Source organism: Fringilla coelebs, assembly GCF_963513975.1.
Source record: "Fringilla coelebs genome assembly, chromosome: 12".
Taxonomy (NCBI): Eukaryota; Metazoa; Chordata; class Aves; order Passeriformes; family Fringillidae; genus Fringilla; species Fringilla coelebs.
In genome coordinates this window covers 16,314,442-16,327,751 of record NC_140038.1, presented here as the reverse complement: position 1 = coordinate 16,327,751, position 13,310 = coordinate 16,314,442, and the positions used below count along the sequence as shown (strand labels likewise).

The 13,310-nt window shown below is 44.6% G+C and overlaps 1 protein-coding gene across 1 annotated transcript in view; it reads right to left on the bottom strand.

Annotated features, from left to right (window-relative positions):
• Positions 1-2,509: 2,509 nt before the first annotated feature.
• The window catches only part of SLCO3A1 (solute carrier organic anion transporter family member 3A1), a gene marked incomplete at its 5' end in the record, with an annotated part of 129,800 nt that continues 118,999 nt past the window's right edge, over positions 2,510-13,310 (bottom strand). Inside the window, 3 exons of the mRNA XM_084213540.1 lie at positions 2,510-4,016; positions 8,424-8,488; positions 11,679-11,854. Coding sequence (XP_084069666.1) covers positions 3,637-4,016; positions 8,424-8,488; positions 11,679-11,854 — 621 coding nt within the window. The 3' untranslated portion in view covers positions 2,510-3,636. The remainder of the gene's footprint in view (positions 4,017-8,423; positions 8,489-11,678; positions 11,855-13,310) is intronic.

Sequence of the window (13,310 nt, the reverse complement as noted above, 5' to 3'; positions counted from 1 at the left end):
AGTGTCATCTGCACCAATTTTACACTGGGGTCCCCTTTTGATTCCACTGGGGCTGTTCCAAAGTGGGATCTGAGCAAGGGAAAGGAAACCCCAACCTGAAGTCATGCAAGGCAGCTGGTCAATCCCAGAGAGACTGCAGAATCTCAAGCAGTTTGTTTTTCCAAACTTCCCATTCCTTAGCAGACAGCCACGTGGGGAACACAGTGCTTGGAAACCCCAAAAGAACATTTCTGCTGGGACTGAGGCCTCAGCAACCCCCTGAATTTCAATGCCCTTGAATGTGAAGAAACAATTTCCACCACTGGATCTGGACCACACAGCTCAGAGCATGCCCCTGTTCCTGGGAATGGGTGTTTTTCTAACTCCATCCTTGTTTTTTAAGTTTCCTGCATGGTTAAGGCAGTTGCAGGATGGAGGTGAAGTGCTGACAGGTGAAGGCCCATGACACAGTTTGGGAAGAGAGAGGATGTCTGACACTCTTCCTTTGTTATTCTGTAACAAAAATTGGGTTGCAGGCAAAAATGGCTTGTGGTTCCGAAATCAGAAAAAAAACACCCAAAATGCCTGCTGGTGGGGATGAAGGGTTTGGTCTGTGTATTTCCTTTCAACTAAAGATCTGTTCTTAAATCTGTACCAAAGCATTGACAGCAAAGCCCTTCATGATGCAGGCATGAGACCTAACCCTGGGGAAAAAAAAAAAAAAGAAAAGAGTGGAAAGAGTGGGATGGGGGAAAAGATTTTCAAGAGTTCCATTATCAAAAGAAATAAAAAACAATCATGCAGGAATTTCAAGTTACAGCTTAAAAATAACACAAGTAACCCCATTCAACTGCATCTCCCACACATACTAAGAGAAGAGATCAAATGAAAAAAGTAAAGAAAAACAAAAATGAAAATGTTATGTGCCCTGGAATCCTGTTTCTATAACTCCGGTCAAGGGAGACTTTTGACGGCAGCAACAAACCACAGCTCATGAACACTGGGAGTTTGTTTTACATCACATCAATCAGCATGCTATTCTCCTTCACCTTGGACTTTCAGAGGGGAAAATCATGAAATTGTGAAAGGGGTTATGAAATTTCAAGCAATCAGGCTTTTAGAAAGGTTCTATTGTGTGACATTTGTGTTGGAGTCTGAAAGTGTGTGTATAGTATAAAATTATGAGCTAACATTTGGAAAGACAGCAGTCTAAGTAATAAATCTGCAGAATGAAGAGAACTGTACAGAATGATTTCAAAGGCTTATACTTGACAATTATATATATTTTATGAGACAGTTATGCACCCTGTGCCTTTTCTGAATTCATTGTTTTATGGATGCAGTATCTCTATTTTAGCAGATAGGATATACTAAACCAACATAATGTCTAAAAAGCATCACTTACCACCCAACATAACAATGGCACTGCATAGCTTAATATTTTTTTTTCCTTAAACTCCTTCATCAATTGAGTGATTCTTAACATGGCTGAAACCCAAGAATTAAATATCTGCAATTACAATATTTGTTGAGTATTTGGCACAATGGAGTTTATTTGATACACCCTTTTTTCCTGCCCTTATTGTTGCTGAACATGTAATTCTGTGCATAAGCTGCAAGCACACATATAAATTCAATTAAGTGGAAGCAGTTGGGTGCTCCACACCCACTTTGCAAAGCCTGGATAAGAGCAAAGTCTGCTATAAAGGTGCTGAAGATGAGTGACAAGTTACCAACCCTCTGTAATTGTGCCAGCTCTGGGGTGTCCACTGCAGCAATGGACAAGGACTTGGTGGAAGATCAGCCCCTCTGCCACCTGCATGGAAGTGACACCCAACATTTGAGTCAACATGCCAGGTTACTCCTCTGAACATCCTCGAGTTCACAACAGCTTCGAAATTCACACAAAGAAAGGAACTTTTAATTATGATGCTAACCCTTAAAGCCCTTCTGACATTTAGTCCATTGGAAACAATTCTGGTTCCTGGGAAAAAAACTCATCAAATGCCACCAATTTGCATTGCTTCCCAGCAGGAATGTTTTGGAAAACAAAAGTGTGCATACAAAATAAGCCTGACCCCCACGTTTCTTGTAATCAGATGAAAGTTTCCCCATGGTTTTTGCAGGTTTAGGTAAGACTGCACTGCAGGAGCCAAGTCAAATCTGCTCCTGCATTGGTGCTTTGTGGGGAGCTGAATGGAAGTTTGAGTTGCTCAGTGCTGGCCAGCCTCTGCTCCCATAACCCAGCCTTCCAGAGGGACACTATTCCCAAATGTACAAACAAAATGTGGCATCCAAGAGAGATTATTCCATCTTCCTCACATGGCTTCCACTGAAAGTCAGTGGAATCTCTCAGGTGAAAAATGAAACACCAATTGTGAGGGCTGAAGGATTAAGGTCAGTATTCCTCTCATCTTGTACACACACACACACACACGCACACACACATACTTTAAAGAAAACATCCACCACACAATTTCTAGATTGCAAATTATATATATATATCTTTAAAAACTGGAGAGAACATCAACAGCCTCTCCACATATATATGTATTCACTGAGTCACATAGAATATGAAAAAACTATATTATGTAAATCATCATATTATCTATAATTCTCCAACAGACAATTGTTTTTATAGAGACACAGTGCATTCATTCTCTTCTTTAAAAACATATTATGTGTCTTCATTGGCTTGGTAGCATATTAGAATGAAGGCGTATGGATAAAAAATGCAGAGGATTAAACAAACCCCTTGAGTCACATTACGTTTGGGTGAATTAAACAGGATCCTTCCCCAAACTAGCATAAATAAATCCTCCTCATGGAAAAGTGTCAGCGATTTAAGGGTTAACACATACTCGAAAATCATTTCAAAAAAAACATCTTATTAGAGGACTACACAGATAAGTATTTGGAACTCATCCCCCTTTAAAAATGACAGCACGTTTGGCAAGTGTGAGCAAACGTCTTGAACTCTACTGGGTTTGAGATCTGAGCGTGGTTATTCACAGGCAGCCCCCGAGCTGCAATCTGCGAATAAGCCTGGCCTGGAAGGACTTGGATACCCCTGACAGCATCACTGGCCACTGGGAAGGTTTCCAGCAGCTTTCAAGGAATTCATCCTGGGCTCGTGGCTGGTGACAGAGTGTGACTGGTGGAAGGACTCCAGCACCGCTCCCTCTTTGCCATCGCGGACGCAGCGCGTTGGAGCAGCACCCAGCCTGGCCAGCCCTGCAGGGCTCCACACACCCCATCTCAACTGGGAACGAACCTATTGCTGTTATCACCCTGCTGTTATCACCCTGCTGTTATCACCCTGCTGTTATCAGCTTGCTTTCTCTACCCCTCGTGCCAAACTCTCCGCTGAACCTCTGCGGGTGCCCTCCTTGGAAGCTCGTACTGTCACCAAAGGGGCTGGTGCCCAGCCACAAGGGCTCCCTGCTTTCTCCATCACCCTGCAGGATGGCACAAGTGATCCCATTAAAAGACTCTGTTCTCAAGAATCCTGGCTGGGTCTGGCTTTGAGAAAAAGACAAAAGTTTCCTGTGTTGCCGTTGCTGTTTTGCAGTTGTTTCTTCTTTCGTTCGTGCTCTCTCCTTGTTTTTATTAAAAAGGACCCTTGTATTATTAATATAGTTCACTCCTCCACAGTCACTATAAAACAGACTCCATATTTTCACACCACTCATGATCTTCAAGGTTATAGATAAATTTTGTCCTATGTGGTTGATTTTGGGGCACCGAGTCCCGCCCCAGATTGTCTAGGGTGAGAGTAGAGGCAAAAAACTCACTAGTGCTGAGACCACCTTCGTGGTTCTTGATGTATCTTTTATAGTTTTTCCTCAAGCACTGCCAGGTGGTTGTGTACAGGATGAATGCAAAGGACTTGAGGGCGATGGCAATGCTGACATACAGGTATCTGTAGACCACGTTGTCGTACAGTGCACAGGCTCCTTGCTCCCCGCAGAACGTGCTCCAGAACAGACACGTGGAGTCAATGCCGGCCCCGAAAATCAGCGGAGGTGGGATAAAACCTGCCAAAACAAGAGAGGCAAATCATGCTTCTATGATCCCTGTGATAAAGTGACTGCAGTGGGTGGAAAGAGGGTACTTTATCAAGGCTAATAGTCCCAGCTGCAGCCTGTGATTTTAATTTTTGAAGTTCTACATCAACCTGAATGAAGTTTGTGGATGAGCTTTTAGCTTGGACTTAACGTCTGTGGAAGAGATTCCTGCTGATATCAACATGCAGCGAGAATCTTATTCAAGTCTGAGTGGCTTTTATTAAGCTTCTTGTTTGCCTAATGAGACTAAGTGGAGGGATGAATGAAAGAGGAGGACAGCCTTGCAGATCACTCTCTAGAAACTGGCAATTCTGCACTTCAGAGTGTTGCCCTGGAGGATCTCACAGCATTCCAGTTCAGCACCTAAAATCAGCCTCAGCACTGAGATCCTGCTTTGGACTGTACCCTGATATCAAAACATAGCAAACTGTTTTCTCTGGATCAGAGGAAAAGAAACAATAGCCCCTAATAGATGTCAAAGATGCCATCAGAGAAGAAGGGAAAATTTCAGAGTGCCATTAAATGAAATATCACAGCAGGATTCTCCCACAGCCACTGCAGCTAACTACCGACGAGTGTTTCTCAATCATAGTTTGCACAAGAGCTGCAATCTTCAAGCAAAGTAATCACTCCAATCTCATTTCACTAATAAAAGAAATGTTTTTCTTGTCTACTTTCCCTCATCCTGCAGGGACACTGCAGCAACCCCCCATTTCCCATTAGCCTGATGGTGATTAGGACATCCACGCTCCAGCTCTGCACTCCCCAGCCAGCGTGTGCAGCACTGGGAGGAAAATGTGAACATTCTACAAAATGCAACCATTTCTCTACCTTCTGCTGTATTTATGGGCAGAGGCTGGAAGGAGATAAACCCTGCAAAAAGCCCTGATGGATAAAGTCACTGCTGTGGGTTAAGACAGTGAGCAAAGGAGAGCATTGCATCTACTGAAATCCAACAGCAGGCAGGCACAACACCCCCCTGACAGTATCAATGCATCCGTAGGTGCTGTGATGCCTGAGACTCTATAAATACCTGTGACAGCAGACACAAGGACTGCAGTTTTTAGACAGGAAAGTGTTTAATCTTGGATCCAGTTTCATCATTAACCTGGATTTCCAGGCTTAAAAAAGATACCTTCCTTCAGCTTGTCACGAGCGAAGTAGTGACATTCATGACATGTATCCTAAGACTACAAATAAATTGGTTGTCTTCACCGTTCTCTGTGGTAACTGAGATCTCTTTATTTTATTTTCTTGATGACTGGAGCTCTGCAGATTTTGTTTGATCTTCCTTATATGTTGGTAAATGCAGGAATTAAGAAAGGTTATATGGGCTTTTGCTACTCATTTGAACCAGTCATTAATAGCACAAATGCAGTAAGTAAAACCAGATGATAAAAACACAAGACAATCTGTTTGTTAGAAATACTTGTTCCAGTCATTATATCTAAAAACCTATCTATGTTCTGGAAAAAAATATCAGCACCAGCTCTGTGTTCATCATTTCAAGGACTGAAAAATCCAGGCTGGGCTGGTTCTGCTTCTAAGTTCAAAGATGCTTTTTTAGTTGAAACTTGCGAACAACCACACGCTCAACCTGGATTTTAAAAATTCAGTTTGGCTCCTGCCACAAAGAAGCAAGAGGCTGGGCTGCTGACTGCAGTTTGTGTGCCCAGTGCTGCTGGACGGCACCTCAGGGGTAATACCCAGATCTGGAAGTGACTGAGTAGCCACATTCTTTCTGTAATGATAGAAAACCACATTTGGATCATAATTTTGAGGTCTGAGTCCCTACTTGTTAACATGCTGGGAGATGTTGACACAAAGCTTTGGAGATGTGCAGGCTGAACTTCAGGGAGAGCTGCCATCCCCACCTGCTGGCTTCAGCCTGGTGTCCACAACAATTTGGCATGGACAGTGCTCCTTGTAAGACTTGAGGAAGGACCTGTTTCCCTTGAACTCCAAAGCTACTCCCATGTGAATGCAGTCATGTGGAAAAACCTCTAGCAACCAGTGAGTATTTCAGGTTGTTTTCAGCAGAGGAGAGGATGAGAGACTCACAGGAGCAAGCTGGTGCTCAGAATCCTTGAGACAAGGGAGATGAGCAGTTGCATTGCACACCAGAAACTCCTCCTGAGAGTGAACCCCAAAACTGTGGGGTCATGTTAGAATAAGAGGCAAACAACATGAGCTTGGAGAAAAAAAAAATTCTAAGGGAGTGCCCTGGTAAGCAGAGGCTCTTCTAGGATGCATGGTGATCACCACACAGAAAGGATGCATTCAGGATCTTAAAGGTCTGAAATTCTTTGCCATTCCAGACAAATCCATTCCAAACCTTTGGCTCCAATGGCACAGCTTTACTCTCTTCTCTGGGATACTGCAGTAATGTTTTTATATGAAGACACTGTTAGGCTGCCCTCTCACAGCAGAATTCCTATGAAATGAGACAATATATACAGGAGGATACCGGGAGAATTCAGTCATGTTTCATGTTATTACAGTGAATATTAAAGAGAGTCAATCATGTTCTACCTCTTACTGCAAAGTGTTGCAAAAATTTCTGCTCTTTCTCTCTCTATATATATTCTTCATAGCAGAAACTGTAAGGCTGCATAAAAAAAGGTGCTTCTGTCTTACTGAAATCTATTAGCTACGATTGCACCTTCGGGTCTCATACCTCTTGCATTTAATTCTCTCCTTTGGTGTAAGAAGCAGCTATTATCGCTGTCTTCTTAAGTCAAAGCTTAAAGGTGAACTGAAAAGCTTTTAAAATAAATCAGTAAAGCTATTCTCAAACCTCAGGTTGATAGAGGCACAATTTGGATACCCTTGCTCATACAGAAATGTATCTTTCTCTTCATTTTCTGTGTGTTCCAGCTACATTGCTGATATGCTTCAGGATGTATTGTCTTATTTCATGGGAATCCCTTAGTGACAGAGCAACACATAAAGATTTGAATTTAAATTCTCACTATGGCTTCTCTACTGGAATGAAAAAAAGAAATCTGTTCAACTTAAGCATACATGTCTGAGCCTGGTTTTAGAGGAATTCAGGATGCAGCTATCTCAGGAGGCTTCTCTCTTTTGAAAGGAAAAAAGAAAAGCTAAAAATCTCTCCCCTTAAGTATTTTTCCTTTGGAAACAACAGCCCACAGCCATCCTCCTTGCACACTTGCCTGCTGAGAGTCCACAATCAGCCACTGACAGCTGAAGTCAGGCCAAAACCCACGAGCAGCACCAGCAGCTAAAGGAAATGCTGTGTTTGCAAGGCTTGAACCAGAGCTGACCTGGGTCACCCCAAAAACTTCCCTTTGACTTATCTGAGCTCTGGGTAAGTTAACTTGAGGGAGCTTTTTGTGTGGCTGCAGTTACTTCACCAAAACCAATGGACATCTAATTGGCTTTATTGTAAAATTGGTCTGGGAGCACAATTTCCTGTTCAGCTTCATGGGAATAAAGTGTTAAAAAAATAAATTAAAAAACGAAGTCACGTATTTAAAGCGATGTCTAGTACTGCTGGATTTTCAGTCCTGTACTTCCCAGTGTCTTGTTGTAGCCTAAGAAATGGCACTTTGGTCTCCAGCTCATTCCTTTGGGACCAAGGGAGCCACGCAGGGAAGGTGCTCTCTGTGTCCTGCTAAAAAAATAAGTTCCACTCCCACAACATGCAGAAACCCTGGGCACGAGATGGTCCCACACAACAATGGATCAGAGGATTTTGCCCTGAACCACTGAGACTAATGAGCTGAAATAGAGGAGCTTTAAAATAGGAGCCACCTCTTCCAGAGGGGAAAAAAACAGCCAGAAACAAGCAGCAGCCTGGTATGTTCCCTTTAATTCATACATAAGGAGAACACACTGGTCCAGAGGAGGAGCCATAAGCATTTTAATGGGATATTAACCCACAGGAGGAAACAAGGACTCAGCTTGTCTCATTTTCCTGGTTTCATTTCTGAGACACCCAAAGGAAGGGGCAAACTCACCATGTAACACAAGTCCTGTCCCTCAAAGGAGGGTGAAAATCCATATCCCTCTACTTCAGCAATGTGCAGTACAGCAGTAATTCTGCAAGCTGCTGACACGTTATTAACAGCTACACAAGAGAAACTGGTTGTGTGGGACCATGGGAGAAACAGCCATTTCTCATGCAACACTGCATTTTCTTCCATTAGCACAACACAAATGGCAGGAAAAGTGCCTTCAGGAGCCTTGATGTGACATCCCTCGCGGAGAGGGCTTGGACCCCAGTGTGTCACACCCCTCTCACGACAATGACAGCACTACAGGGAGCAGAAAGCAACTTCTGCACGTTCAAAATGGAGTGTTCCAAGAGGGAGCAGAGGGTGGGAGAGGAGGAGACACAACTTTTGTACCTACCTAGCAACCGGAGCAGCAGGAAAAGCACCCCCAGAGCGTAAGACTTGAGCTCAGGGCTCACGGTCCTGCAGGGAGGAGGGAGAGGGAGAGAGAGAAATCAATTCCTGTTGTTGTGCTTTGATTAACACACCCCGTGGCCATTCTGTGCTGTCAGCCAGGATGCCACCAGCACCTCTTCAAAAAGTCATTACTGGGGCTTTTCTTCTGCCTTCTCCTGAACTGCCTACAGCCCCAAAAGTAATTGCATTGGCGATAGGTTCAGGAATTAGCCAAGTCATTAATAACAACAGCTAATGTTGACATCGCATGTTTATAAGCTCCCCATCAAGTTTTCAAGGCTTCAGATGTTGAGAACTGGAGGGAGAGAAAACTTTTGTTTCTGAAACTCCCCAGACTACTGGGAACAGGAGAGGGAGGGACCAAAGGTTCAGTCAGCCTGGTGATTCAGTGAGGAAGTGCTCAACACTAGTTTTCGTGCAGTTTGCAGTGCCTTCTGCTATGAACACAACCACTACTGCATTAAGAGTTATCCTTCAAAGGTGCTTTAAAAAACCACTCATGGCAGGGGTGGTTCTCTGTATAAATACGCTGGAGGAGCACCAGCCAGAACTGATGAAACAGAATCAGTGAGAGCTTTTAAGTGAGGAGAAGATCCTTCTGATCACCTGCCTTCCTCTCACACATCCATGGGCCATGTAATACCACACCATGACTTCAGTGTGAAGCCTGTGACCTCAGGATGAATTTCAGCAGTTTCCAGGCAGGCCCCCACTCTTTATATCTAAAGCCTTTATGCCGGGAATTATATGACCTTGGAAAAATGTTCCAATGGGTAATGGGTTGGCTCAAATAGGATTCTACAGCTGGGTGAGAAATGAAGGAAACAGAGCATTAAAAGTTTATTTTAATGAAAAAATAGATTATCACATGGAATATTCACAGGGGGGTTTTAACTGGTGGTGGTATCCTTCCATCCACTTTTCTATATTTAAGACCAAAGTCAATCCCCAAACCTTAGGCTGGAGTAAAAATTGCCACTTGGAGACATCTCCTTTTCTCACTGACTACAGCAGTGACCAAATGACTTGCTAAGACAAGACATTTAATTTGTAGACACTGAGTCCATTTTAAAATAACCATGGGAGCTGCCAGTGTCACTTGTCACTGCTCTGGACACCAAGGACACATTCATATGCCACAACTTTCTTTAAGCAATGGAAGATGGCAGTTGCAAGACAGCACAAGTTGGTATCTGGCTCAGAGTTCTCTGCTGTACATTTGGTACATTTTGTCAGCTATCAGTGATTCTGAGTGAAGTTACAAATCTGGATGTGTGAATTGTTTATTTCCTACATCTCTGAACTGAGTATGTTTAATCTTCCCTGTGCTTTTCTTATTCCCTGGTATTCTTCTTCCTGGCTTATCTCATTTGAAGGCAACAAGATGTCTCCATGCTGTATCCTAAAGGTGCTGGCAGCTTCCTTGAACAAAGAACTCTTCAAACTTGAAATTGCTTTTGTCACAATATTTATCATGAGGAAATTTGATTTCCCTTTAGCTACCGAAGATGCAAAGAGAGAAATGAACTAGTAGGTGGAATATCTCATTTTGTATCCTGCAGGGAGACATGCCCTCACAGAGCTGTTCTGTCCAAAATCCACTCAAGAGTGTGTTTCTAATACAGACCTTATTGATTGAATTTTATTGGAATTTTCCAGGCAGCAGAATGGATCTGCTATTTATGCCTCTGGTTATTAGTCTCAGTAAGTGACAGCTTGGACAGCTAAGTAATTTTGGATAAATGTGGGCTTAGATATATATGTATATCATAAGGTGAAGTGTTCCATATGTCTGGAAATAACACAAGGTCAGTTATTTGAATAAGCTACTTTTGCCCACCTATTCACATTGGTTTAACTCAGACATGTCCTTCAGACTTCCAAGTTCCTTATGTTCTTGGACTTGGTCCAGGGTGAGAGAAGTTAAACTCCAGTCAGGGAGGTACTCACCAAAGCTAGCTTTAAATTTTTCCGTGGTTTCTGTGGTCTCTCTCTCTCTCCTGTGGTCTTCTCTCTCTTTGACTATCTCAAAAGATGAGCCTAAGCCTCTCTCTAAGCCATGACGTGCTGAGAACATGGCGTGGCAATTCTGCCCCTCTCCCCATGCAGCCGTAACCTCCTTACTAGCTGGATTGGAAACTGCACATCTGTATTTCCATGTTAATCCCAGAAGAACAACTCCTGCCACCATTCTCTGAAACATCCCTGCAGGAATCTTGTCTGTTTGGGGGCCCAGTTCCACCTCCCTCCCTCACTTTACCAAAGGAGAGCTTGAGCAGTTCTGTTTTCTCCAGTAGCTCCATCCTGCAGGCTCTGAACTGGGGCCATGCCTGCAGGATGGAGCTACTGGAGAACACCAACAAGTGAAAAAAAGTGGCTTAGAGAGAAAACGGCTGGAATGGAAGTTCAGTTCAAAGTCATGGGTCTGGGGACAGTGAGCTTGGTGTATAAGGCAGAAGTCAGGAGCTGTGTGGGACCCTCAGCTCCGTCCTAGGGTCCCTCCAGCCCTGATCCTATGACAAGATCCCACCACCTGATGAGGACGGTGACTGATGGTCTTACTTGGTGAGAAGGATGACTGAAGCCCCACATGATGAGGATGGTGATGAAGCCCCACCTGATGAGGATGGTCACTGAAGCCCCACCTGATGAGGACGGTGACCAAAGCCCCACCTGATGAGGACGGTGATGAAGCCCCACCTGATGAGGACGGTGACCAAAGCCCCACCTGATGAGGATGGTGACTGAACCCCACCTGATGAGGATGGTGACTGAACCCCACCTTATGAGGATACTGACTGAAGCCCCACCTGATGAGGACGATGACCAAAACCCCACCTGATGAGAACAGTGACCAAAGCCCCACCTGATGAGGATGATGACCAAAGCCCCACCTGATGAGGACGGTGACCAAAGCCCACCTGATGAGGATGGTGACTGAAGCCCCACCTGATGAGGACGATGACCAAAGCCCCACCTGATGAGGACGGTGACCAAAGCCCCACCTGATGAGGATGGTGATGAAGCCCCACCTGATGAGAACAGTGACCAAAGCCCCACCTGATGAGAACAGTGACCAAAGCCCCACCTGATGAGAACAGTGACCAAAGCCCACCTGATGAGAACAGTGACCAAAGCCCACCTGATGAGGACGGTGACTGAACCCCACCTGATGAGGATGGTGACCAAAGCCCACCTGATGAGGATGATGACGGACGGTGTCTGCGCCATGGCCCCGATCATGCTGCAGACACACATCACACACAGGAATGTCAGGAAGGCCTCTTCACACCCAGGGCTGGGGCATTTGCCAGGAACGACGGTGGCGTTTTCGGCGGGGACCGAGGTGAGGCACGAGCAGCCGCTGAGGTTCTGCAAAGGAGCACAAGGAGTCAGGAGAAGGGAGAGCTCTGATCCCCACCGCTGCCCTCTGCAACAGGGCTTGTCAGCAGCAACTCCTAATCCTCTAATGGTCAATTAAAAAACTCCTAAGTGCTTGTTGGAGGGGGGTTTGGAAGGAGTTTCGGGAGCGTCAGAGCTGACGCATGCTGCCAGCAAGGGAAAGCTGTCCCTTGGCTTGTTTCTTTTCTTCTGCTCCTTTCAAGTCTCTCCCATAAATGTCATGGTGACAAAATTATTACCGAGTTCTACCTCTTTGGAGGAGAATAAAGAAACGATCTGTGTCTCTGTGACAAGGAAGATTCCCCCCATTATGGTTCTAATTACTTTCTTATTTACCTCCGTCCTCTTGGCTGTTGCAATTAAACTGAAGTACATTAAATGCAGGCAAATGTGCAGCCCTGCTCCTGGCTGCAGCTTTGGGGCCTGCTTCCAGCACCTCAAACCCTGGGCAGGAGCCACCCACGATGGATGCTGCAGCTCACCCAGAGCTGAACCACCACAGCCTGGCAGCGTGGATGCTGCTGGACCTCAGTGCACTCCAGGGCTAATAAATGACATCTGGTTCAGAGGGATTTGTGTTGAGCTAAAAGCTCAAGTCAAGCAAGATAAACTTTATCAATATGTGATCAGAAGGAGGGTGGAATGACTGCATTTTGCTTTGATCTCTCCAGCAAGTGCAGGATGTGAAAAGAAGCTTTGTTTGCCAGTCACAGATTTAAGGATTTTTTTTTTCCCCTTATTTTGCAACTCACCCTCCTGAATTTCTGAGTGGGGGATGTCAGTGCAATTAAGGCACACAATACTACCAAGAAATCCCTTAACAAATACAGAAAGAAACAGTCATTAATGATTCATGGCTTGTCTTCACAAGCCCGCTGGGTTTGCAGGTCACATGTTTGGATGAGGAGTAACGTCATAAAATATAACATATTGAAAAGCAGCTCAATCTCCTCCCCTTCTCCTCTACCATGTGCAAGCAGAAATTCCTTTGCTTTTCTGCCAAAGGGGTCCCCTTAGGACCATACAAAAGCACACTTTCTGGTTCACTGCCTCCAAAGATAAGGATCAGCAGGGATACTACTCCAACCTTTCTGACACCAATCTCTTTCCTCTGCACAGGAGTCAAATCATTTTTTTTCCAATTAAGTGCACAGAGGACAAGAGAGACTGTGGTGCAGAACTCTAGGAGAGCTGGAGCAGACATGCAGGTGCCTTTCTGCTGGCAAGCAGTAATTAAAATAACAAATTCCTGCGCTGTGAGTTAGAGGCTGACACCTGAAGGCTCCAGAATGGTGACAATTAGCACCACTGAGGTGGTATTTGCACAGACAACAGGAATTTGTAGCTCCTGGCTCTTACTGCAGTGCATTGCTAGCCACCAGCCTGGACAAGGCCCTGTGGATCAAAACCCGTGAAAGTCTGGAAA